The sequence below is a fragment of the Orussus abietinus genome, unplaced genomic scaffold (assembly GCF_000612105.2).
Source record: "Orussus abietinus isolate OABI.00-Male unplaced genomic scaffold, Oabi_2.0 scaffold156, whole genome shotgun sequence".
NCBI classification, from domain to species: domain Eukaryota; kingdom Metazoa; phylum Arthropoda; class Insecta; order Hymenoptera; family Orussidae; genus Orussus; species Orussus abietinus.
Window position 1 is genome coordinate 194088 of NW_019394309.1, and position 25875 is coordinate 219962.

General features: G+C 43.9%; 5 protein-coding genes across 10 annotated transcripts; 3 read left to right on the forward strand and 2 right to left on the reverse strand.

The window, feature by feature from the left end:
• Positions 1-170: 170 nt before the first annotated feature.
• LOC105695217 (dynein heavy chain 7, axonemal-like) lies at positions 171-11137 on the forward strand. The gene is made up of 3 exons (XM_012416571.1): positions 171-5064; positions 5164-11005; positions 11122-11137. Exons 1-3 carry the CDS (start codon positions 171-173, stop codon positions 11135-11137), a joined length of 10752 nt encoding a protein of 3583 aa, XP_012271994.1.
• Positions 11138-12358: 1221 nt separating this feature from the next.
• LOC105695376 (NSFL1 cofactor p47) lies at positions 12359-15005 on the forward strand. The gene is made up of 5 exons (XM_012416890.1): positions 12359-12460; positions 12824-13271; positions 13393-13678; positions 13866-14069; positions 14268-15005. The coding sequence occupies exons 1-5, from the start codon at positions 12359-12361 to the stop codon at positions 14398-14400; spliced, it is 1173 nt and encodes a 390-aa protein (XP_012272313.1). The 3' UTR covers positions 14401-15005.
• A 108-nt stretch (positions 15006-15113) lies between these two features.
• On the reverse strand, positions 15114-17389 carry LOC105695375. 2 transcript variants are annotated; one of them, XM_012416889.1, is made up of 2 exons: positions 17209-17389; positions 15114-16824 (listed from the first exon to the last, which is right to left on the reverse strand). In XM_012416889.1, exon 2 carries the CDS (start codon positions 16778-16780, stop codon positions 15371-15373), a length of 1410 nt encoding a protein of 469 aa, XP_012272312.1. In that variant the 5' UTR covers positions 16781-16824; positions 17209-17389; the 3' UTR covers positions 15114-15370. The 2 variants fall into 2 exon arrangements, with proteins under 2 accessions (XP_012272312.1, XP_012272311.1); XM_012416888.1 differs by having other exon boundaries at positions 15114-17074.
• A 2914-nt stretch (positions 17390-20303) lies between these two features.
• Positions 20304-21475, forward strand: LOC105695404 (osteoclast-stimulating factor 1-like). The gene is made up of 5 exons (XM_012416940.1): positions 20304-20428; positions 20588-20634; positions 20712-20829; positions 20918-21129; positions 21212-21475. Exons 1-5 carry the CDS (start codon positions 20368-20370, stop codon positions 21440-21442), a joined length of 669 nt encoding a protein of 222 aa, XP_012272363.1. The 5' UTR covers positions 20304-20367; the 3' UTR covers positions 21443-21475.
• A 2-nt stretch (positions 21476-21477) lies between these two features.
• LOC105695403 (gamma-tubulin complex component 4) lies at positions 21478-24409 on the reverse strand. 5 transcript variants are annotated; one of them, XM_012416937.1, is made up of 10 exons: positions 24109-24409; positions 23848-23986; positions 23559-23776; positions 23379-23473; positions 22992-23308; positions 22765-22924; positions 22451-22665; positions 22205-22382; positions 21920-22142; positions 21478-21848 (listed from the first exon to the last, which is right to left on the reverse strand). In XM_012416937.1, exons 1-10 carry the CDS (start codon positions 24175-24177, stop codon positions 21594-21596), a joined length of 1869 nt encoding a protein of 622 aa, XP_012272360.1. In that variant the 5' UTR covers positions 24178-24409; the 3' UTR covers positions 21478-21593. The 5 variants fall into 5 exon arrangements, with proteins under 5 accessions (XP_012272360.1, XP_012272359.1, XP_012272358.1 ...); XM_012416936.1 differs by having other exon boundaries at positions 22451-22924; positions 23559-23758; XM_012416935.1 differs by having other exon boundaries at positions 22451-22924.
• Positions 24410-25875: the final 1466 nt, after the last annotated feature.

Consider the following 25875-nt stretch of genomic DNA (forward strand, 5'->3'; position numbering starts at 1 on the left):
AAAACTTGCGCCTTAGTCCAGACTCGTGTATATTTAAATGCCGTTCCACTTCCAGTCCACCGGGGCTACAGTGGCAGCGCGTGCGACGAAATTTTCACGTTGTAGAAAAGAAAAGAAAAGTAACAATCCTCCAATACCCATGGAAAAATAATTTAACTGGTAAGGGAATAATGGCGCGCGAAGAACGCTTCGACATCTTCTACGAAAAGGCGAAAGTCCCTCGAATGAACCCCGTGCCATCGGTTCTTTTGAAGGACGAGAGGCACTATCGAAATACACTTAGGAAATTCCGAGGACAAAGAGGAAAATTGGAAGAACTACCAGCCGTGGCCCGGAAAGTTGAAAAGCTCTCCCGACAGATCAACCCGAACGAACAGGTGGAATATCCGTTCACTTACAAGCCCATTCTCCCAAAATCTTACTACATCTCAAAATTACGAGACTGGGCAAGGGAAATCCCCATCGTAGGATTATTGCCCCACTGGGAGAGCAGCATTCAAGACCTGGTTCCAATAGAAATCCGAAAAAGACGTGCCGAAATGTTCGAGGCCCTTCTGGAGGAAACCAAGGGAATGTACAACAACGTGATGAGAGATTTTGGAATCCGAAGCATAATCGGCGAAGAAGAGGACCTGGAAAAATCGGAAAGATCTGCTGAGCCGACAATCGTGAAGGATTACCGTTGCTTGCCCCGTAGTTTGTTTCTGAAACGGCGCTCTTTATTGGCGAAAAATTACTTCCTCTTTCACAGCCTGATGCAGACCATAATGGCGAAGGCAAGTTTGAATCTCCCGCCAATGGTCTTCGACTTCTCTCGTTACCGCTCTCTAGGCTTGCTGAGTCTAGCGGAGTTCCAGGATTCCCTGACCAAGGATCTGAGAAGAGGCGCCTTGGTGATCAGAAACCATTATTACAATGAAATAGTTAGGGTGATGTCAAGGTTGGGCCGTTTAAGAGACATTCCCGCCGAGAAGAGGACGCGCTTCGTGCGGGGCGCAACCCAATTATTCGTGCAGCAAATTATAAATATCATGATAAATACGATCAATCGCATGATCGCGGTCCTGGCCGATGCGAAGACCTGTCCTCTGTTTGACCTGCATCTTCTCTGCGAGGAGGAAGACCTTATCGTGTTACCTGGCGTCGAAGACATTTATTTGATCCTCCACCAGATCATCGACGGGGTGCCGATGATCGCCCAAGACTTGATCTCCTTCGAGGAGTGGCTAGGAATGGAAAGCGAAAAAGAGTACGTAGAAGTGAAGCTGCCGGCCTGGTTTACCGAATCCTCGCATGAGAAACTAGAAGAGGTCTTAAACGACATGTTTGGTCCCCTGATCGAGTACCTAGACATCGTCAACGATCGTTTTTCCACCCTGACCTCGTCGGAGACTCGAATCAAAATGGCGGACCTGATCTCCGAGCGACGACCTTTCGAGACATACTGCAAGCACGTAGAGCGTTTCCGTTTCATTTTAAAAGAAATTACTCCAATGGTGAGTAACGTTTATTACGACATAGGAAAGCTGAGACAGGAGCCCGCAAAGGAGACTCTGAAGAAGAAGGCCTTGGACTTTATCGAAGCCTTGATAGGAGAGGCAGTGGCTTATCAGAAGGACTGGAACCAGACGATCTGCTCGGATTTCGAGGAGCTGAAAGCTCAAGCTTTGAATATTCCAAACGAAGTGAAAGACCTCTTCGAGCTTAGCGAGTACATTTCTTACGCTTCTACGGAGCTTTTAGATGAACTGCGCCTCAAAGTGGTGGAATCGATTCGTATGACGAGTGCTCTGCTCCGAATTGCAACCTTGACGGACGATCACCTGGAGTTGAACAGGCAGACGATAAACTGGCTGGAGCTGATAAAGCCGGTGTTCGATCGCCACAGTGTCCTGTGCGAAGCCATGAAGAGCGAATTAGAGGACGAACTACAGAGGAAGGTAGCGGTACTTAATGAAAAAGCCGACGAACTAACGCCCAAATTGACGATCCTCAACGAGATGGACGATGCCAGGAGGGTGAGGGAATACATGAACGACCTGCGAGTTCTTGTAAAGGAGACCGAAGGACTCGAAGAGGGCATCGAGGAGATCAACGCCGAGGAGCGGCTCTTTAAGTTCCCCGAGACTATCTTCCCGAAAGTTGTCGATATTCGAGAGACGATAATGTCCTTTTACACGCTTAATTATTTAATTTGCCAGTGGCAGAGGGACCACGCAGTTTGGCTCGATGGTCCCTTCGAGTATTTAGACGCCGATGTCATCAAAGAAAGGTCCCTGTATTACGCTGAAGAGTTCGCACAAATTGGCAGGACCTACAAAGCCAAAATCAAGGCTGACAGCGGGACGAACAAACCCTTCAAGTTCTCTGGAGTACCGGATGACCCTGACCTCAGTCAACAGCCTGCTCCTGTGAAACTGTGCTGGCAGACCCTGAAGGAGGTGAACGATTTCAAGGGATACGTGGACCTGGCCGTGTGCATGTGCAATGCGGCTCTCGTTAAAAGACACTGGGACGCAATGTCAGAGATAGCTGGCTTCGACTTGACGCCGGATGCTGGGACGACCCTGAAGAAGATAATAGCACTTGACATTATGCACCACGTGGAGAAGTTCCAAGGCATAAGCATCGGAGCTGACAAGGAACTAGCTCTAGAACGCCAGCTTGGTGCTATGATAAAAGAATGGGATACCATCGAATTTCCTGCAACGGTCCATGAAAAGTCCGGATTGACGATTTTAACCGAGTCGTATGACGTTGACATCCTTCTGGAGGAGCAGCTCGTCAAGGTGCAGGAGATGCGAGGCTCCTTCTTCGTCAGACCCATCGAAACCGAGGTCCTGGATTTTCTGGGCTCTCTGATGAGAATCCAGAAAACCATGGACGAGTGGTCCAGGGTCCAGGAAACGTGGCTTCGATTGTACCCTGTCTTCTGCGACGACTCCACAGCTGTTGGGTTAGCTAGGGAGAAGACCGCATTTTTCCAAGTCAAAGACACCTTGCAAAGCTCTGCAGCAGAATTGTCCGGTGCTCTCATCTTTGAGGTGGTTGGAAAATCCCCAAAGTACCTGGACAGCATGTTAGAAGCTGGCTACATTCTCGAAGTCGTCCATGAAGGAGTGCGAGCTTACCTCGAGGAAGCTAGGCTCCGTTTCAGCAGATTCTTCCTTCTCTCGGACGAAGAGATGATGAAAGTCCTGTTCGAGGTGGACGGCCCAAAATTGGTGCAGCCTTATTTGAAGAAGTGCTTTCGAAGCATCGAAAAGCTTGGGCTGGACGAGAAATCCCAGGTGCAATCGATCATCGGCCCTCGTGATGAAGAATTGCAGCTGCAGAAGTGCATCCCTACGACTGGAACATCCAAATGCATAGAAATTTGGCTGCCAGAGTTGGAACGGGAAATGAAGAACTCTCTACGGAGGAAACTCGTGGAGTGCAAGGAACTCTTCAACAGGAAGCTCTTGATCGACTACGTGACGTCATTTCCGAGCATGATCGTCATTTGCATCCTGCGGATGTACTGGACCTCCGCCATCCATTACTGCTTCCTCTCTTCTGATCCTGCAACTTTGAAGTCGTACCGCGAAGAAGAGTCCAAACACCTCGCCGATATGATACAAAGTCTTCATCTTTCTCTCGACGGAAGAACAAGAATCGTCATTTCCATCCTCATAACTGTCGCGATCGATCAGATCGAGACCATCGACATGCTAATTGATAAGAACGTAACGAAGGACCTCGACTTCTACTGGAAGTCGCAGCTGAGATTTTATTACCAGGACGAGGTCAACGTTTCAATGATTAAGACGACGATTACCTATGGCTATGAATTCACCTGCATCGAGGACTGCTTCGTTCGAACTTCATTGACCGATAGAGGTATCTGCACCCTGATGGAAGCTTATCGTCAGTGTCATTACACGGCCATGACTGGGTCTTCAAGTACCGGAAAAGCAGAGAGCATCAAGGCCCTTGGAAACGCCATCGCCCTAAACTTCCTTCTCTTCAACTGCACCGAAAACCTCGACCTTCGATCCTTAGAGCGAATACTGAAAGGCCTCGTTTCCTGCGGTGCCTGGATTTACCTGAAAAATTTCGACCTGATTAACGTAGACGTACTGTCCATTATCAGTGAACAGTTGGTTCGCATCAGGCAAGCGATATGTTCCAAATCGAGCTCCATGAACTTCGGGGGAATCGAGTTGAACATCAACCCCAGAGCTTACATCTGTGTTGGAATTAGTCCTGGACATCCTGGCCGATCGGTCTTATCAGACAACTTGAAGATTCTCTTCAGGACGGTCTCTATATCCGTTCCCGACCTGAAGAAGATCTGCGAAGTGCATCTCGTAGCAGCAGGCTTCTCTGATGCCAAACCACTGGCAGGAAAAATGTCAAAGATTCAGGAATTGTCTTCCAAATACTTATCAGAAACTTACCGTCATCACTTTGGAGTTAGATCGTTGAAGACTGTCATCAAGAATGCGATTCGTCTGAAGATTTCTTCTGATGTCAAAAATGAAAACGAGATAATTCTACGATCTCTAATGGGTGTAAATTTACCGATGTTAACGAAGGAAGATGCACTTCTTTTCCAAGGATTCCTTCGAGATACTTTCCCGAATGTCGTGATGACTTCTCCGAGAAATTCTGAATTTCTCCACGCCTTCGCCGAATCCTGTAAAAAGAGGGAGGTAATCTGTCACGAAAATTTGACTCCAAAAGCTCTGGAAATTCTGGAAACAATGAGGACTCGTCATTCACTGTTAATCGTCGGTGAGCCATTTGGGGGGAAAACGACAATTCTGCAGACTCTTGCAGACACGTTGTGTTATTTGTATCAGCAAGGAAATACCGAAATAGGGAGTCTCGTGAAATACGAGACGATAAATCCAAAGGCCCTGAGTTTTGAGAGATTATTTGGCTTTATCAACCCGAAATCGAAAGAATGGAACGAAGGGATTCTTCCCAATACTTTTCGCATCTTCGCAGAGGCTGAAGAGCTTCATAAGAAGTGGATGATCCTCGACGGTCCCGTGGATAACATTTGGATGGACGCTTTAAGTACCACTCTGGACGACAATAAAACTTTGAAATTAAATTCTGGAGAAACGATATTTATTTCCCCCTCGACCTCGATTATAATCGAGACGATGGACCTAGTCGACACTTCACCTGGCACTGTATCAAGATGTGGTGTGATACACATCGACTCAAAGATCGTGGGCTGGAAGCCATTCGTGAAATCCTGGATAGCTTCAAACAGGACCAGCGAATCACACGAGAAGATTCTGAAGACGCTCTTCAACTGGTCCCTGGAGCCCAGTTTGAGTTTTATTTCGAAAAATTGCACGACCAGAACCCCTCTGGGAGAGATTCAGCTGGTGAAGTCGATGTTGGACCTCTTCGGGATATACATACAGGACGGACTCGAAGAGAACTCTGAAGACACCGAGAAGAGTTCCCACCTTGTGACCTGGTGCCAGGCTGCCACGATTTTGTCCACAGTTTGGGGTCTCGCAGGCCATTTGGACGGAAAATCTCAGAGCGATTTCGATTGCTTCTACGTGTCCCTTTGGACCGGAAAGAACCCACTTCATCCACTTCCAGAGATGGTGAAGCTCTTCGAAATGGCCCTTCCCACGGAAGGATCGTTGCAGGATAACGTCTACTTGTTCAAGGGAAGCGGATGTTGGAGGTACTGGGGGGAGTACCTGAAGATCGAGCAAATAGCAGAGGCCTCAGAGATGAAGAAGACCGTGATCCCCACGGTCGACACCTTGAAGTGCTCCGACGTGTTCCTTCGTCACGTGAAGCACAGGAAACCCTTTCTGCTCTGCGGCGACTCCGCAGTGGGGAAGACTTCCTGCCTCTACGATTTACTCGCAAACAAATTATCTTCGGAAGAATATTTAACCAATTTCCTAAACTTCACTCCAGATACGACGGCGGATGAAGCTCAGAAACTGATCCTTTCAAGAATGAGCAGACTCAGGAAAGGATACTTTGGGGCTCCAAAAATGAAGTTCTGCCTGAACGTCATCGACGACTTAAACAGGGCGAAGAAAGACACCTATGGATCGCAATCAGCGGTTGAATTAATTCGCCAGTTCATGGATCACGAGTACTGGTTCGACCTGAAGAAGCCCTCGAAGATATACATGTCCGACGTGTTGTTCTTATCAGCTCTCACTTTGGGAGGTCCCGAAGATAAAATTTCCCCAAGATTTTTGCGACACTTCAGCGTGTATTTCTTCAACTCCCCCTCCAAGGACAGCATCTTCAGGATCTTCTCGAATCTCTTAAACGAAGGGCTGATGAGAAACCTCTTCGCCCCCGACATCATCAGCAGCGTCAACAGCATAGCTTCGGCGTCGATGGAAGTTTATTTATCTGCAGTTGAAAAATTGTTGCCGGTCCCTGGAAAATTAGAGTATCGGTTCAATCTCAGAGATATGTCGAAGATCATGGAGGGATGCTGCTTGATTCAAAAAGAGTCCGTGGATACCAAAATTGCGTTTCTTCGTCTGTGGGTGCACGAGGCGTTGCGAGTCTTCAGCGACCGAATTGCCGAAGAGGAGGATAAGGAATGGGTGTTCCAGAAGATAAAGGAGTCTGCCATTTCGAACTTCAAGGACCCCTTCGAGTCCGCCTTCGACCATCTTCCCAAGTTTTCAAACAGCCTTACCAAGGAAAGCTTCCAAAGCTTGGTCTTCTGCAACCTGGCGGACGTGAATAAAAATTTGAAGTACCGAAGATACGAAGAACTGAGCAAGTTCGAGATCTTGAAGAACAGGTGCTTAGCCTACCTGAACGAGTACAATGAAACCTCGAAAGTGAAACTGAACATCCTTCCTGTTCGATACGCTTTGGAGCACCTGGTGAGAATCTGCAGAGTCCTGGTGATTCGTGGAGGAAGTTTGCTGATGATCAGCGTTGGAGGATGTGGAGGAAAGACCCTGACGAAGCTAGCCGCTCATATAGAAAGACAGTACTTCTTCGAGGTGGCCGTTACTCCATTGTACGACTCGAACTCGTGGAAGCAGGACCTGAAGATGATTCTGAGGAAGTGCGGAGCAGAGGAGAAGGACGTGACGTTCCTCTTGACGGAGAAACAGATCAGAAGAGAATTTCTTCAGGATATAGACAGTCTTTTGACGACAGGAGAAGTGTTGGACCTCTTCACCCTGGAAGAGAAGCAGAAGATAGTGGAGATGACCAGAATGAACGCCCAGAAGGGTGACCAGAATCTGGACATGAGCTTTCAGGAGGTGATGGACTACTTCATAGCTCGCTGCAGAGAGAAGCTTCACTTCGTGCTCTGCTTCAGCCCGATAAACGACACCTTGAGGAAGCACCTGCTCTCCTATCCCAGTCTAGTCGATTATTGCTTCATAAACCAGCTGCAACCTTGGCCGGAAGAGGCTCTAGAAGACGCAGCTTCAACCTGGATGAAGGAAATGAACCTCTCGGAAGACCTCAAGTCCGCTTCGGTGATATCCTTGAAGTACTTCTTCACCCGAGCTAAAGAGATCAGCGAGAAACATTACACCTCCTCCAAGCACCTGTACCCACCTTCTTCGGCTTTCTTCCACATGTTGCGACTCTTCGGCAACTTACTGTCCAACAGACGCGAGGAGATCACCGCGAAAAGGAATCGCTTCTTGAATGGTCTGGAAAAGCTGGAACTGGCAGAGCGACAAGTGGCCGACATGCAGACCATGTTGATGAAGTTGAAGCCTCAGCTAGAATTATCGGCAGAACAGACGGCGACCACGATGAAGGAGATCGAGAGGGAGAACCTGACGATAGAAAAAGCAACGGTCGTGGTCAAGCAGGAAGAGGAAATAGCCAACAAAAAGGCGGAAGTTGCAGGTATCCTGAAGGCCGAATGCGAGGCCGAGCTTGCCGTGGCCATTCCCATCTTGGAAGATGCCGTGGCCGCCCTGAACACCCTCAAACCCACCGACATAACCCTGGTGAAGGCCATGAAGAACCCTCCAGATACCATAAAGCTCGTCCTGGCTGCAGTCTGCGTCATCCTCGGCGTTTCTCCCGACAAGTCCATAGATCCTGAGAGCGGCAAAAAGATCGTCGACTTCTGGGGGCCCACCAAACGCGTCCTCGGCGACATGAACTTCCTGCAGGTCCTGAAAGACTTCGACAAGGACAACATACCGTCTCATCAGATGAACGTCATCAAGAGGACTTACATCACGGATAAAAACTTCGTACCCCACGTGGTGGCTAAGGCTTCGAGTGCTGCCGAAGGACTCTGTAAATGGGTCCTGGCGATGGTCTCCTATGACGAAGTGGCCAAAGTCGTGGCCCCGAAGAAGGAGAAGCTGATGGCCGCCCAGAAGGAGTGCGACGAGGCCGGGGACTTTCTCAATGAAAAAAGGAAAACTTTAGCCGCCTTGAACGCGAAACTGGAGAACCTTAACAGTAGTCTTAGAGAGACTTTGAACAGGAAACTCACCCTGGAAAAAGAAGTCGCCGAGTGTACCAGGAAGATGGTCAAGGCTGAGAGCCTGATCGTGAGCCTTGGAGGTGAGAAAACCAGGTGGACGAGGTCGGCGAAGATGCTGAAGACCTCTTTCGATAACATCCTGGGGGACGTTCTGCTATCCTGCGGGATAATTGGCTGCCTGGCGTCTTTCGGAAAGGATCTTAGGCAGGATTGTGAACAGGAATGGAGGTCCTTCATCCTAGACTCGAAGATACCTCACACGTTCGACTTCGACATTGTTGAACTTTTCGGCTCGGAGGTCAAGCTGAATTCCTGGCACCTAAATGGCCTCTCGAGAAATCGATTCATTTTGGAAAACGCAGTTATCATGGAGAAGTCCTTGATGTGGCCTCTTCTAATAGACCCCCAAAATCATGCCAGTGATTGGATTAAGGAGACGGAGAAATATAACGATCTCGTTCTTGCCAAAACTTCGGACAGGAATTTTGTAAATGCACTTCGGAGGTCCATGGAAAAAGGGAGGCCGGTATTGTTGGAAAATGTCCAGGAGGGATTGGAGAGCATTTTGAAGCCGATACTCGCGAAGGATGTCTTCCAAATTGGGGAGAACTATTTTCTGAAAATCGGGGAAAACGAGTTTCACTACTCGAATAATTTTCGCCTCTACCTCGTTTCGAAAATCAGGTGTCCTTGCTATTCACCCGACGTGTACAGTAAAGTTACAGTGATTGATTTCTCCTTGCCCGTCGAAGCTCTTCGGGATAGACTTTTAGACATCGTCGCCTCGAGAGAGAAACCTGAACTTCAGGAGAAATTTGAAAAAGTGCGAATTGAGGACGCTGATAATAGGAAATCACTGGGGCAGGCTGAAAATAACGTTTTGATTACGCTGTCCACGTCGGATATAAACGTCCTTGAAGATGAGAATGCTATTCGAATTTTGGAGGCTTTCAAAAATATGACGATTCGCGTGGACGCCATGAAAGAAGCCGCGAAAATAGTGGAAAAGCAGGTCGAGGAATGCCGGAAAATCTATGAAGAATTTTGCGAATATTGCGCGATTATGTTCGGCACGATTTCCAATCTCTCGAGGGTGGACTTCATGTACCAGTTTTCGCTTTCCTGGCTGATAAGGGTTTACGTTACTTCCATCGAGATATCGAAAAAGAGCCCCTTGATCGAGAAACGCCTGATGAACCTCAGAGCTTCCTTTACCAAAAGTCTTCGTAGCGCGATCCAAAGGACGCTTTTCGAAGAGCATAAGCTTCTTTACTCGTTTCTCCTTCATTCTACGATCCTCCTCCATGAGAAGAAGATCTCGAAAGAAGAATTGGATTTTTTAGCGAGCGATGAGAAATTTCCCACGGAAACGCCGAATCCTTTCTCGGAATGGCTGCCTGAAAAATCCTGGAGTCAAATTTCCCGAGCGAGTTCGACTTTGCCGATTTTTCGGGAACTCGGAAATCACATTTGCGCTGAAAATCGACCCTGGAAGGAGTTTTACGATGCAAAGGACCCTCAAAACCTTCCATTGCCGGGAATTTGGGAGGAGAAACTGACCTCGTTCCAGAAATTACTGATCTTGAAAATGATACGCCCTGATAGAGTCGTTTCGAAAGTCGAAAAATTCTTGGAGGCTGAATTGGGGGAAGATTATATTTCCCTACCAAATTTTGACTTATCTTCTTCCTACTCGGAATCTACTTGTTTAACTCCTCTGATATTCCTTCTTCCCTCTTATTCGGATCCTGTGGAGATGGTTCGGGATTTATCAAAAAAGGTCGGTCATTCCTCGAGATTCGTGGTTCTCTCTATGGGGAAAGGTCTGGAAGATAAAGCGATGGATCTTATCAGGAAGGGCGAAAAATCCGGATGGTGGATATTCCTTCAAAATTGTCATCTCGTTCTGCCTTCGCTGGCAGAAATCGGAAAAATTTGCGAAAATTTCAGACCTAATTCCACCTCGTTAGAATTCCGACTGTGGCTGTCTAGTTATTCCGACAAGAGATTTCCTCTAGGCATTCTGCAAAATGGCGTGAAAATTGCTTGCGGTCCACCTAGGAGTCTGAAAGGAAACCTCTTCAGGATTTACAACAGTAAACCGATGAACGAGCTCGAATTTTTCGAAGGCTGTCCTGGGAAAGACAAAGTTTTCTCAAAACTTCTCTACGGCCTCTGCTTTTTCCACTCTCTCGTTAGGGAGAGGACAAACTTCGGAATTTCTGGATTCAATTATCCCTACGAATTCGACCAATCGGACATGAGAATTTCGGCCCTGCAATTGCAGATATTTCTCAAGGAAGAGTTTTACATCCCCTTCAATTCGATTTCATATCTCGTAGGTCAGTGCAATCACGGTGGAAAAATGACGAATAAAATCGACCTTAAGTGTCTCAATGAGCTATTACTGGATTGTTACAACGAAAGTGTGGTGAATGATATTGATTATCATTTTCTGACTGACAAGGCCGAGTGTAAAGTACCGAACAGGTGCGAGTACAAAGATTACGTATCTCATATTCAAACTATACCCAGGTACGTTTCACCGGAAATTTTCGGATTGCACGAAAATGCAGGCATAATTATCGGCAACGACATGACTAACGGATTGATTCGTTCCTTAAATTTGATAAACGGCGATGCTTTGTTAGACACCTCCAAAACTAAGTTTCAATTATTGAAACACATACTGTGTGAATTTTTCGAAAAACTTCCGCAAGCCTTAAATTTAAACGAAGTGCGGAAAAAATACTTGGCCGACATCTCGGAGCCGTTCAATATCGTTTTAATTGAAAATGCCAAAGAATACAATTCCATTTTGAGGGGAATTAAAGATTCTTTAAATTCTCTGTTGAAAGCCCTCGAAGGTTTGGCATTACTGACGTTATCGTTAGAAAAATTGATGGAGGATCTTTTCCGAGGAAAAGTTCCATCAGGATGGACAAAATTCTGTTCCTACCCCTGTCCGGAATCATTATCAGTGTTTATTAATGACTTTTCGCGGCGTATTGATTTCATTAGAAGTTGGATTAACTCCGGGTTTCCTCGCACGTTTTGGTTGGGCGGTTTATCATCCGTCGACGCGTTTCTTTTTGCGGGAAAATTAAATTTCTCAAGGAGAAATGACGTTCCCTTAGAAGAGATCAATTTCGACCATGAAATTATGTCTACAGATGAGAAAAAATTAATTTCCGACGCTTACAGTGTAATTTACGTTCGCGGATTAATATTGCAAGGCGCTACGTGGGATTTCCAAAGAGAGACATTAGAGGAAAGCTTGCCAAAAGTTTTCTACCAAGAATTGCCAATCGTAGCGTTTCATATTAAAAATGTTAAGAGTATAGATTTAGAAGGGAAATATCAATGCCCGGTATATGTCACAGCATCCCGAGGCGATGCGCAAAATTCTTCGAATTTTGTATCGCAAGTTAATCTTAAGACAAATGTTTCGCCCCGGTTTTGGACGAAAAGAGGTGCAGCTATAATTTGCGGCACTTTGGAGTAAGACTGATTTACTTAGTATTAACGTAAATATTGTAAAAACCTCTCGAACGCATCGCTGATGTTATTTTTACATCGTTTTAATAAAGTTGAAAATTGTCACTCAAGTGAGAACTTTCCGCCATTATTTCAAAACTTTCGCGGGCTCTGCGCGCGCACGTCTCGAAACTCGACCTCTTCGATAAACTCGATGATGGGTGATAGATCGACCCATCGACGTCGAAAATAGCAGTAAAATTAAAGAGGTGTCATGATAGGAGTCAATAGCATTCGCGGTTGAAAAGTCGTGAAATAGTCATCTGTGTAAAAAGGTTAACCGAAAATAAACGGATTGAAATTTCTCGTCATTTCGAAAAACTGTCTAAAGTTTTTCGACTCTGCGAGGCTATGGCAAATCACGAAGAATTAGTCTCGCAATTTGTGGACGTAACTGGAACCGACAGAGAAAGAGCGCAATTTTATCTCGAGTCATCGGCTTGGCTACTCGAGGTGAGACGGCATATTTCCATTTAATTTGCAACATTTTATAAAAACGTCGGTCGCATTTTCTTCTTAATATTGGTAACCCTATACAAATTCCGACATTCGCCTCATAACCTAAAATCTGCGTGGTCGAAATGGAGCTCTAGATTGTTTTTCTGTTTTTTTCATGATAGTGGTGGTTGGCGTGCCACAAATTATTTTCAGTATTTCTTACTTTCTTGACTTCTATGATATTGAGTATAAAATATGATAATACGTGAATAAATCTGTGAAGTAGAATAACTGATACGAAGATCGCTAATAGAATTTATAACTTTTCCTCGTCTTACGGTTAAATATAAAAATGTATACTTATAATATACGTAACAGGTTGCCCTAGCTAGTTTTTATGAGAACGATGAACAATCAGTTTTGGGAAGCGTGCCAGTAGAAGATCTAGTCAATATGAATGAGTCGAGCATGAATCCAGATGACGATGCTAGCGAGGTAGCAGGATCTAAGGAATCCTCCACAGCAGAGCGAAAGTCTTCGAAACCAAGATCCAAACCAACGCCAAGGTTTGGGACTATTACTGACCTTCAAAACAGAGAAAGTAGCTCCGACGAGGAGGAGGGTCAGGCTTTTTATGCCGGTGGTTCGGAACACAGTGGGCAACAGATGTTAGGGCCAGGAAAAAAGAAAGATATTATCAGTGATATGTTTAAATCTTGTCAGAGCCAAGCAGTCTCTGTAGAACATAAAACAGGTGGACAACAAAGACCAAATACATTTGTCGGCACTGGCTACAAGTTGGGTCAGACAAGTAGCGATACAGAGGGTGTGTACCACATAATTTTTATTTTAACTTGAGATACCGTGATACTCTTCACCTTCATTGCGTACCCCAGTATTAGAGAAACTTATTCCAATTAGTGAACTAATGTATTATAAATATACAGTTGTTTCAGCATCCCCATCTGGACAGCAGTCCAACTCGGGTTTAATAACGTTGAAATTATGGAGAGATGGGTTTACAATAAATGATAGAGAAATTAGACCATACAATGATCCAGTTAACGATGAATTTCTATCCGCTATAAAACGTGGGGAGATTCCCATGGAAATTCGCCGAGAAGTGCAAGGGGCAGAGGTACGACTGGACATGGAAGACCATCGCCATGAAGAGTACGTCCCCCCCAAAGTAAAAGTCAAGGCATTTACTGGTAAAGGCCACATGCTAGGAAGGTAAATAACACATTTGCTGCAACACTTTTATATTCTCGTGAATGTCACAATTGCATTAATTGCGTCTTAGTAACGGTATATCGATATGTAGTGGATGTTCGTTAAATTAGTATCCGTTGCTTTATCATTCGTTTCGCAATGCTTTGCGCCAGAATAATTGCTGATAATCCTTATGAACAATTTTTAGCCCATCTCCAGCTACTGTCGGCATGACAGTCCCAACCGACCCAGCGGATCAGGCTGCCAATGAAACACAGGCCAAAAGGGAACTGAACTTGAACACTGCTGATCCTATGACCACAATTCAAATCAGACTTGCCGATGGCAGCAACGTTCGAGCCCAATTCAATCTAACGCACACCATCGGAGATGTGAGAAGATATATCACGACGTATCCTTTCGTGCCTTATTCTTTGAACTTTAACACTTTACCATTTCAGTAGATAACTATAACTAGTCGTAACAGGTCCGGAAGATAGTTAAACCTATAATTATATAATCGCGTCGTCGTTAAAATGCTACGAAAGCGGCGGCGTAACTTATACTCGTAGCATCTGACTTCGTTATTTCCTTAACGCCTTAACGTCAGCATGAGACCGCAGTACGCGAGTCGCGATTTCAGCCTCTTGACAACCTACCCGACGAAAGAACTATCGGACGAGGGTAAAACCATCGAGGAAGCCGGTCTTCAAAACTCTGCCCTGATGCAACGACTGAAATAGACTGTATATGCCTAGCTGCTCGATTACGGTAAAAATGTAAGGAATTGTCTACCAAATATATGTTTCAACGATCGAAATGGAAGTTCCATTGCTTCGCCACTGTCAGAAGTGCTTCGCACTTATCGTACGGAACGTTCGAGTCAGAGAGAGAACGAGTCGAGACACTATCGTAAAGCTAATATATATTAACAGTTGTGCGTGCGACGCGTATCGGTTTATTCACAGCGAGATTACAAATTATTTACAAAAATCCAGGCAAACTGATCTGATCTAATAATACCGCCTAACGTAACATTTGCGTAGAAACCGTGATATGCCTCTTGATGCTTCGAAATTGAAGCACAACCGAGCTAAATGATCTCTGTACAAGATCTATATTCTCGCCTACTAATCACACTTATTTAGGTCTCACGTTTCTTATCGATACTCAATCTTCTCTTGCAAATGTGCAAGGTGACAGAACGCATCGATCGTTGTTAAAATATATCGATCTAAATACCGTACTGCATTGTAAGGAAGGTACTGTAAGAAATGGACGTAACCTAGCTGAGAAGCTAAATATACACAGACACGGTTTTCTATAAAAATAAAAATATGACAATGTATACGTATATTACATCTGTGCTGGAACAGCTCGGAACGAATCACTAGTTGAAAAATCCTGCTCGAACAAAAACAAGAGCACCCTGTCGTCCCGTCTCGTCTCCACACCTGATTCACATTGCACCGAACTTCAAACCATAATCCAAGTAGTTCAAAGTAGTTTTCTATAATAAATGCAACCGATCGGAGCCATGTCACCGTTGCGATTTTCAAGCCTCGTCTCGGAAGCTCTATTTGAAACTTAAACGTCGTACTCGTGGCATCATTGTTATCGATGTACCCCTTAGAATGAGCAACATCGACCTAAGACTTAAATTAATAACTATCGCGTTCTCTTTGAAGATCACTCACTGGCGCGTTAATAAGATCACTCGATGGAGAATAACTTGCCCGTGACGTATTTTTTGTAAATCGGCGAATTTTGCATGTCGCCTGCGAATCTCAAAATGGAGGGATCGTAAGCATCGGTACTGTTATCTATTTCGGAGTCACAGTATTGGTACCGATTAACGAATATAAAATCCGGATTGGCTTCCTGAGTGTCGATGATGTCTACGTTCAACGTTTCGTGCGGCTTATAGATATAAAATGGACGTTTCACGACAATGTTTCGATTGCTGTGCGTTTTTCTGAGGACCACAGGGGTCGAATTTGTGGCACGTTTGTCATCCTTCTGTTGCATACAAAAAACTAAGGTTTTTAGTTTGTAGCGCCCACCTATTGTGCTTGTGCGACCAAATTCCACAAGGAGGTCGGCTACCACATGATGATACTTTAGAACTATGTACTCCTCCCATGACATCGTAGCGACGTACATGACTTTATTATAAGTGCGATAGAGGCAGTCGACCTCGATTACATCCTTAATAATATTCGGATTAATTCCAGTGAATGGGAAGTTCCATGGCACCGTCGTGTACGTGAACTTCCAGTAAGGACTGGGATTCTTTGCCATGTCTTTCAGACCTTTGTTAAATGCAGTAGACACTCCGAAGTCATACACGATGAAGTTGTTCATGCCTACCAGGTTGTGAAAGTTTAAAAAACTGACCATATCTGCGCGATCCATTGGCTTTGTTAAAGGAGGCGCTATGCAAACGGCACTGCTGTTGTTGTCCAAGTCCTGGGTCAAGATTTTCACCGGCAGAATGGGAATGTCCTTTACATTTGTCTCCATTTTAGAAAGGAATGATACACCTACGGGCACATTGTATTCACTGTGCTCACAAATTAAATGGTAGCCCGAATACACTGGATTCTCTGGCATACTCATGTCATCCCCGTTATTGCTGATAATCATGGACGAAAACTTCCCAGGAACAGGCCTGGTCTTACCGTCTACGTATACGCGACAGAGCAGATTTAAATCTGCATCGACTGCCCCAAAACCTATGGCTCTCACCTCTTTATCGCTTATTCCATAAGCAGAGTAAATGTATAAATCGTCATTCAACCTCTGCCAGGATGACAGTGGAACATCAAACTCTGGATCTGATTTACCAAATCCTGACTCATCTTTGGTGCAATTTCTATCGATTCCTTTTTGCCCAGGCTTGCCAAAGAAGTTTAACACTTCCAGTACATATCTAAGTTTATTGTATTCGTGTCTGTAGAAGAGTAACGACACCAGACTAACAGCTGCTGTAATTACCAGAGCGGCCTGATAGTATCTTCTCATCCTGCCCGAGCTGTGACCACTCGATGTTTTAATAATAATCTCTCTGGTCCCAGCCTGCTGAGGATTATTTAGCTGCGAGTATATCACTTCACTTTTCATGCCTACCGCCAGTGCGGGGCTAAAGATTCACCGATAGACAGTTACTGCAACGAGAAGACCGTGATCATTTGCTGTCGCTTGTGATCCATTCCCTGCGTCAGTCAGTAATTTTTGAAAGGACGTAAACCAATTTCTGGACTTTTGATGGACGGACGGATTCGCTTGAATTAACAGAGAAAATTTTGGCCGGCAGCGACCGCGTTCTCTTCAGCCATTTCCTTACCCATCGGATGATTACTGACTGCAGCGATGCAAGCTCACAATGAGAATGAAAATTATTCCTGATAAGCGTTACTGCAGACAAAATCAAGCGCAGGGAAATCAATAAAAATCGAAATAAGGGTTGCCTCGCCTTGAGACTTCGTTACTTAACAAAATTCTACTCCTTCGGTAGAGGAATCGAATTTGCTTGTCAAGCGGTTGCTTACCGTAACAAATGCGCCCTTTCTTGGGCGGTTCGAGTCTTGAGAGGTTAATTGATGTCACTCAGAAATTGGCAGTGTGATTAACACGACAAGTTACAGTAGTGCGGATCACAAGCCGAGATCGAAAGGAATTCAGTTGCATCGATCGGTTTAGATTAACCTCAACGTTAATGCAGTTTGACAGATCCAGTTACTAACGTTCCCGAAAACATGAATAGAACGCGATAAACTGCCATAAAGATCAGAGATGAGTTGGGAGATTGCTCACGGGCAGGGTCGCGCGATCGCATCCTGTGCTGCCCTCTGATTTTATACGTAAGCTTTCACCGTTTTTTGCTTGACCGCAGATCATACGTCATACATGATCATACGATCATACGTCAAAAATGTCTAATATATAGTTTGTTTAATAAATTTCAAAATTGGTTACCCGAGCGGCCATTCGCGAATCGATGCTTCTCTTGCATTTCCGTGCAAGTCGAACCATCGATTCCCCAGGCCCACCACGAGGAGGTTGCCGCTCAATGAGGCCCGTCTAGGAGCACTAAAACGTCAACCTAGACACCCATCTTGTCACCTCTCCGTCACGAGACTTCGAGGTGTCACGATGGGATTTTATATGTTACTATTATTTAGACATTTTTGACGTATGATCGTATGATCATGTATGACGTATGATCTGCGGTCAGGTGTCGACCGGGAGAAGCGCCGGTACGGTAATTGAGGACTCCCGATTATCACAAAATCCTAATCACCATAAAATCCCCAAATTCTAATAATCAATTTTGAAATACATAGTTGATTAATATATTTCAAAATTGATTATTAGAATTTGGGGATTTTATGATGATTAGGGTTTTGTGATAATCGGGAGTCCTTAATTACCGTACCGTCGCTTCTCCCGGTCGACACCTGACCGCAGATACCTGAAAAAGGTACCCTTGTATTCCAATTGCATCATCTTATAATTACGGATTTTCCGTTAACACTTTACCGACCGGAAGCTTATCAATCGGTTTTGCGATACCCGTAATCGCTATTTACTTCCAAATTCGCCGGTCGGTAAAGTGTTAAGGTGACGAAAAAGAGGCAACCGAAGGGTCGGTTGATAAGGAAATTTTTCACAAATCTAGGTGTACCTAATCGTTTGAAATTTTATAACGTGAGTATAAAGACCCTAAAAAAGGGTTCAATAGCCATGAAATTCCGTTATTATAAAGAAATTCCAAAATTGGAATATGCAAAGGCGTGATAAGGAACTGCGCATGCGCATGCCGGGGTCGGGGACCCTATATAAGGCCGAACGCGCGCTTGGAGCATCATTACCCTTTGGTCTTCCGAAGGGTAAACATTGGGTTACCTGCTTGTACCGTAACTAGTTTAACCCCAGTTTTAACCTACGGTTAAACCTAACGGTTAACCCCAGTTTTAACCTGCGGTTTAACCTAACGGTTAAAAATCAAACTTCGGTTAACTTGGGTTGTGAAACCGGGCCTTATGGGAGACATCCCCCCTCCCTTCCGATCCCTCTCCTAATATATTTAACTTAATTTATTACGTTTGTAAAGGGCTTCGGTGCGCAGCAACCTCCACGTGGTGAGCCTGGGGGATCGGTGGTTTCCAACTATTGTTCGAAACCACCGATTCGCAAATAGCTGCGCGAGTGGTTCCACTTAGCGTGTTTTTTTTTTTTTGTATGACAGTAGCTTAACGTACTTAAAAGTGGAAGCACTCATTGCGTGCGTGCGTAATTGTAAATTGCGGACAGGACGTTGTCGGGTACCTTTCCATGCAGGTAGTAATTTCGGAATTACGTGCTAACCGAAGTAGATTTTAGCAGGTATGGCATTGCCATACCTTTAGTGTATCCGGCAGCTTCCGTCGTACGCCGTAGCTAAGCTACGGCGTGCAAGGCTACCTGGCTCAGGTTGTCGGTTGCGCGATACGTTGTTTCGCTCTGGCGGCATCCCGCGGGGGCTCTGCCTGCTGTAAGCCGGGACAAGCCCGTCGACTGAAACTCGTATTCGCGGGCCGACAGCCGAGCCGGGTTAGTCGTCGGTGACGGTGGAAGCTGCTGGATTGTTCGCGGTAGAAGTAGTATGCCCTTCCGGCAAATTATATCCGTAATTCGATGCCAAATAGCAATGTACTCGGCGACTTACCCTGTACTCTGCAGCGAGCGTTGTATGGACGGATGAGTATGGTATGCGAGTGGTGTGTTGTATGGACGGATGCGTATGGTATGCTAGTGGTGTGCTGTATGGATTATGAAATCCTGGTTCTATGAGTTCCTTGGACGCCAGGAACTCAACGGAACCAGGTGCCTATGCTTAGGCGGGTCTCAATCGCAGCGGCCTCCTCGTGGCGGGACCTGGGGGATCGGTACCATCCTTATGGGATGACACCGATCCGCGAACTAGCTGTGAAGTAGAATTTAATTAAGGTAAAATTACACTTTCTCGTAAAATAAATAAGGTAAGTGAAGAGTAAAGTCAAAGCGGGTGCCACGAATGTTCTTCCCTTGCCATCAAAAGCGAGCAGTGTCGGTAAGCGTAGGTAAGCCACCACTGTCAACACTCGCATGGTATTACCATCACGAGTACGTGAGCCGTCAACGGCTACTGGTAGATGGTATCGCCATCGCGAGTGCACGAGCCCCTACCTGAAATTCGTTGCGCCACCCTTGGGGGCAAAAACCGGTGAAGCTGACGTACGAAATCAGAGGGCAGCACAGGAAGCGATTGCGCGACCCTGCCCGTGAGCAATCTCCCAACTGAACTCTGTAAAGATGGCCAACCCTGTATGTGAAGTTTCTTCGAATCGCCATCTGCGAGAGATGGAATAATTTTAAACTCCAATTCCATTAGAGCAAGTCTTGCAAATTGTAAAATAATTAAATTTTATTTAATCTTCGTTTACAGTCTTGATCAGAGAGTAGCAGAGAATGCCCATCTGATTATTCTACTTCTTACTTCTTGAAAACTACTGATGACTATCTTCCAGAATGTAATAAGCGAATTTGAATAACCCGCCAGATGGTGCACTTCGAGAAAGATCTTCTCCGAGCAAAGATGGCGCTAAAGCCTGATCGCTTCCTACTTGCATGTGTGCATACGCCAGGTGCACGTCAAATGAAGTCAAGTGTATCGCGTAGCAATAACAATGGCTACATTGAATATATCTGACAAGCCAACTCTGCCGCCGAAGCCGACACCAAAGCCGGGTATACATAAATTTAATTTCCTCTCTTGTTAAATTTCGTACTAATCCTTCTGAAAAAAGAAATTTTCTTATGTCTAAAAAGTGCCGAAGGTGTTACCCCGAGATACGTGCTGTTCGTGATTTAATAAGAATTTTTGCTTTAATTTCTTTTGATCTTAAGGTGAAGTAAAAATTGTGAGAGCTCTGTATTCGTATAAAGCACAGCATGTAAGTAAAATATTAGAACATTACCTTTTGTAATAATTGTAATTTTGAATTAAGTAGCCACTTATTTAATCTTACAGTCCAATGAACTTTCTTTCGAAGAAGGAGAGCTGCTCTATGTTTACGATCGAGATAGAGATTCAAACTGGTGGAAAGCAAAGTGTGGTAATCAAGAGGGATTTGTCCCTGTTAACTATGGTATCTTTATTTCACTCTACTAAATATTTTACATCTGAATTTTGTAATTTTAATTTTAATTTTAATTTTATATTTTAATTTATTTAAGTCACAGAACAGACCGAAGAAGTTGAGCTACCGCTGCATGAAGCTGCGAGACGTGGAAACTTGTCCTTTCTAAGAGAATGTTTAAAAAGAGGAGTATCAAGAACTGGACTGGATTCAGCAGGGAATACTCCATTATATTGGGCTGCTCGGACTGGTCACATTGACTGTGTTAAAGAGCTACTGAATGTATCTAGTCCTGCCGTCAATGCTCAAGTAAAAAAAAAAAAATATCCTGTATACTAAATTATTGTTTCACATGCTTAAAATTTAAGGAGTAAACATTAATTGATTGTAGAACAGAATGGGAGAATCACCACTACATACAGCAGCATATCATGGACATTTAGAAGTTGTGAATTTGTTGTTAGAAGCAGGAGCTGATATTACATTAAGAAACAAGAAATCTGAATTAGCTGAAGATCTAGCTTTTAATCCTTTGGTGAAGAATGCTATACAAATGAGTCGAAAACAATACATTCCAAATCATAGTTATGGAGTTGAGGATTACAATGATGAGAGTGATTAAAGTGGATACAGAGAAGTATATGATTTTAAAAAATCTTTATATATCGAACTTTTTATTAATTCATAGTGCCTTTATTTTTTACAACTGATAGTCCTCGTTTTACCTGGATGTATGCCGAATTAGTTTAATAGTATGAAACTGAAAACAAAACTCACGAGTTTATTTTTCTACTAAACCACCTGTTGAAGTCTAGCCTCAGAAGTAATTGTGCTAAATGTTCCCCACTTGGCTGTGATCGCACCCTGTTCAAAGTTTTCGTCAACCAGTCCATTAAATTGTCCAGAGTACTAGACAATGTTTTAAGCTCTTCCAGTTCTGGCAATAGTAAGCTACCAATTTTCCACATCGATGCTTGAAAAATGAAGTCATCGCACAGCCTCAACAATAATTTTATTAATTTATTCACCTAGGGAAAGCAAAAATGTTTTAAGGTCAAAACGCATTTTAAAAATATTTTAATAAAAATTGCATACATACAGGATTTTTCTTCTCCGTGTTACTACCTGCCAAGAATGTCTGGGACATAACGTTTGCCAAAAATACTGAATGTGCTTTCTGTATATCCTCAAAGTTTCTCGTATTCTTCATGGTGTTCTCCATAATTGTATACTGACTTTCTAAAACGTCAACTTGCAAATAATACTGTAGATTATCCAGCACAAATATCAGATTGTTCCTCAGCTGAATCACTTCGATCTCACTAAAGAATTATCAAAGTTACATATTTAATGAAACCAGTAAAAGAGTTTTAGGAGCACTTACACATTTTTAGTACGCGTATATTCAGTCCAGAGATTCCATAAGTTAATCTGGGTCTTCTTCACGCGCAATAGAAATCGGAATAAAATATTATAATCGTCCAAAACTTTTGGATTAAAGAGAAGATGTAATGGCCATACTACTTTGTACTTGAGTACTATCAAGCCCCATCCACGTTTATCTAAATAATTTCAAACTCAATAAAATATATATTCATTAAATGTCATGTGATAATTTTGTAAAACATACCAGTAGGATCTTCACGTTCTTTTTCAGAGAACTCGGCATTTTCTTGATCGACAACAGGTTCGTTGGATGTTTCCGGAAGTGGTACATTGAAATTAAAACTATCCAATGCACTTTCGTCATTATTCTGCATTTTTCTCAGTGCCATTTGAAATGCCAAATTCACGTCCCTGGAAGTGTGACTGATAGGTGTTTTATTAAGGATATGTGAAGTGAGCCTGATAAATTCCAAAAACAAATCACCACGGCCAATTAAATAAAAGTCTTTAATCAATTTAAGTTGTTGCATGAGTTGAGCTTCTTCAACTGCAACATACCAAAGATGTTCGGTAACACAATTCTTTAATTCATCAATAGTACGTTCAAACTCAACGATACTAAAGATTGGCTTCTTTTGAAGGTTTCTTAACTTCTGAAAATATTTGTATTCCTTTTCTCCCCATATGGAATTTTTAGCCATGGCATTTACAAGAAAACCTGTGAAATACAATAACGATAGTTTTGTATTTTACTTTTCTCATCTATAACCTTTCTTGCTATATACCTTTGGCTTGCCGAGGATCATTAGTAAACATGATAATAGTTTGACCAATAGTCAAGATTTTGGTTGCAAGGGACGGTGTTATATATGAAGGAAGCATGTCTATTAGTATATCGTAACTCCACATATCATTGTCTGTCCTCCGAGAGCTCTTATCATGACTACTACCAGTGTTATCGGTTACAACACTATAAAGTGAAGAGGTTGCGGTATCTGACACTTTTTGAATGAAAAACTCTTTGTAAGTGTCTTCCAGATGTCCATACAAGAGCCAGCTCGTTAATTGTTTGTAAAACATAACGTGGCAACAATGTACCATTCTATCAAAATATTTTGTATTAATAAAAGAGTTATATAGTTTAAGAGATAATTAAATACAACGTAACCTACTTTTCTAAAGCTATTTTTACTTCTGAAACTCCAGTGTGCATATACTGATGCAAACATTGCAACAATTTACATCCATGCAACTTTTGAGTACGTATCTGAAATAAATCCACATTTATAATCATTAGCAACCTATTTCATTTGTTACTAATTGTTTTAAAAACTAAACTATCATTTCTTTACCTCACGTATGATAGCATTAAGGACTGAGAAAAGGCAGACATGTCTTTGAATGCGACAAAGAACCAATGTCATAGGCGTATGCCCATCACTTAATATGACTCTTTCTAAATCTATAATTTCATCCATAAATGGTTTTAAAGCTTCTTCCATGCCATCGCAAAGAGATTGCAGATATAAACCCTGCCTTAGACAATCTGATTCTGGACAATGATATAACACTAATCTAAGACTTCAAATAAAAATATATAATTCATGAAGGAAATAAATATTTTCTGCGTTTATAACTCACCACTTGTACATTCTGCATACGTATTGGCATTATAAGTTTTTATGAAGGTTCTGATTGCATTACATTCGTCGGCTACATTTAGAATTTTTTTAATCAATATTCTTTCGCCAGGATGGAGAAATTTTGCAATTTCAGGATCCTAAAACATACCATTGGACGTATAATAAACACTTATTTCAATGAAAATCGCAAGTATCGTTATCCAATATGATTTCCAATGTTTACATGCAAATGAAAGTTATATATATTAAAATTTCTTACGTCTGAATCTAGAATTTCGAGTATACTAGTAGGGCAGCCCCATAACGCCGCCAAAATTTCATGTAACATTTTGTAATCAAAAACTCTTTAAGGAGACTTAATTTAATCGAAATAAATCTCTCTTAACTCATTAGGTTACGTTCTGCAGTTTGCTTCGCGCGTCACAACTATTTAAATTTTATTCAAGGAAAAATAGAGCCATCACTATTAAGGCTCGAATTTGCTTGGCTAAGTCTAATATATAGTCTCTGTTCCAATCTCACAAATGGTGCCTGAGTGACATTAGCAGAGATGAATTGGGAGATAGCTCACGGGCAGGATCAGAGATGAGTTGGGAGATTGCTCACGGCCAGGATCGTGCGATCACATCCTGTGCTGCCCTCTGGTTTCGTACGTTAGCTTTCACAGTTTTTTGCCCCCAAGGGCGGCGCAACGAATTTCTGATAGGAGCTCGCGCACTCGCGATGGCGGTACCATCTACCAGTCGCCGTAGGCGGCTCACGTACTCGTGATGGTAATACCATGCGACAGTTAACGGTGGTGGCTTACCTCCGTTTACCAACACTGATCGGTTTTGATGGTAAGGGAAGAACACTCGTGACGCTCCATTTAAGTTTATCTACTTATCTACTACTATTAAGTACATTGTTGCCACGAAGTCGACGTGATGCGGAGCTTTGGAGCACGCGTCGGTGTCGCGTAAGGAACTCTCATGCAGCGAATATGCGTCAGTGCGATCGCTCCAAGAAATCTTCGCGCGTCCCAACCAGCCAAGCGCCAAGCTACGGGTCGAGACGTTGAGTATGTGTGCATTCAGCGTTACACTCGACAAGTATGCGAGAGACTCGAAAACTGCGAAAAATCCTCCCGAGGTTTACCTAACTGCGGATATAAGCCGAGTCCTTTCGCGCATGATATTTTCATTTCGCTACTAGCGTTATCGAGCGTTTTTAGGTGTATCTAGAGCGTTTTTGAACGTCTTAGAACGTTTTCGAGCGTTATCGACCGTTATCGAGCGCTTTTCAAGCGTTTCCGAGCGTTTCTCGATCATTTTCAGAGCGGTTTCGAGCGTTTTCAAGCGTTATCGAGCGTTTTTCGACCGTTTTTGAACGTATTCGAGCGTTTCTCGATCATTTTCAGAGCGGTTTCGAGCGTTTTCAAGCGTTATCGAGCGTTTTTCGACCTTTTCTGAACGTTGTCGAGCGTTTCTCGATCATTTTCAGAGCGGCTTCGAGCGTTTTTCAACCGATTTCAAGTGTTTTTCGAGTGTTTCCGATCGTTATCGAGCGTTTTTCGAGCGTTGTCGAGCGTTATCGTCATTTTCGCGCGATTTTCAAGTGTTTCCGAGCCTTATCGAAGGCCGTATAGTGCTGTTGCGTGTTATTAAGTGCAGTAGAGTGCCGAAGAGTGCCGGAGAGGTGCCGAAGAGTGCTGGAGAGTACCGGAGAGTTGCCGGAGAGTGCCGCAGAGAGCCGGAGAGTGCCGGAGAGTGCCGGAGAGTTGCAGCAGAGTGCCGCAGAGTGCTGGAGAGTGCCGGAGAGTTGCCGCAGAGTGCCGGAGAGTGCCGGAGAGTGCCGGAGAGTTGCCGCAAAGTGCAGCAGAGTGCTGGAGAGTGCCGGAGAGTTGCCGCAGAGTGCCGGAGAGTGCCGGAGAGAGCCGCAGAGTGCCGGAGAGTTGCCGCAGAGTGCCGTAGAGTGCCGGAGAGTGCCGGAGAGTGCCGGAGAGTGCCGGAGAGTTGCCGCAGAGTGCTGGAGAGTTGCCGCAGAG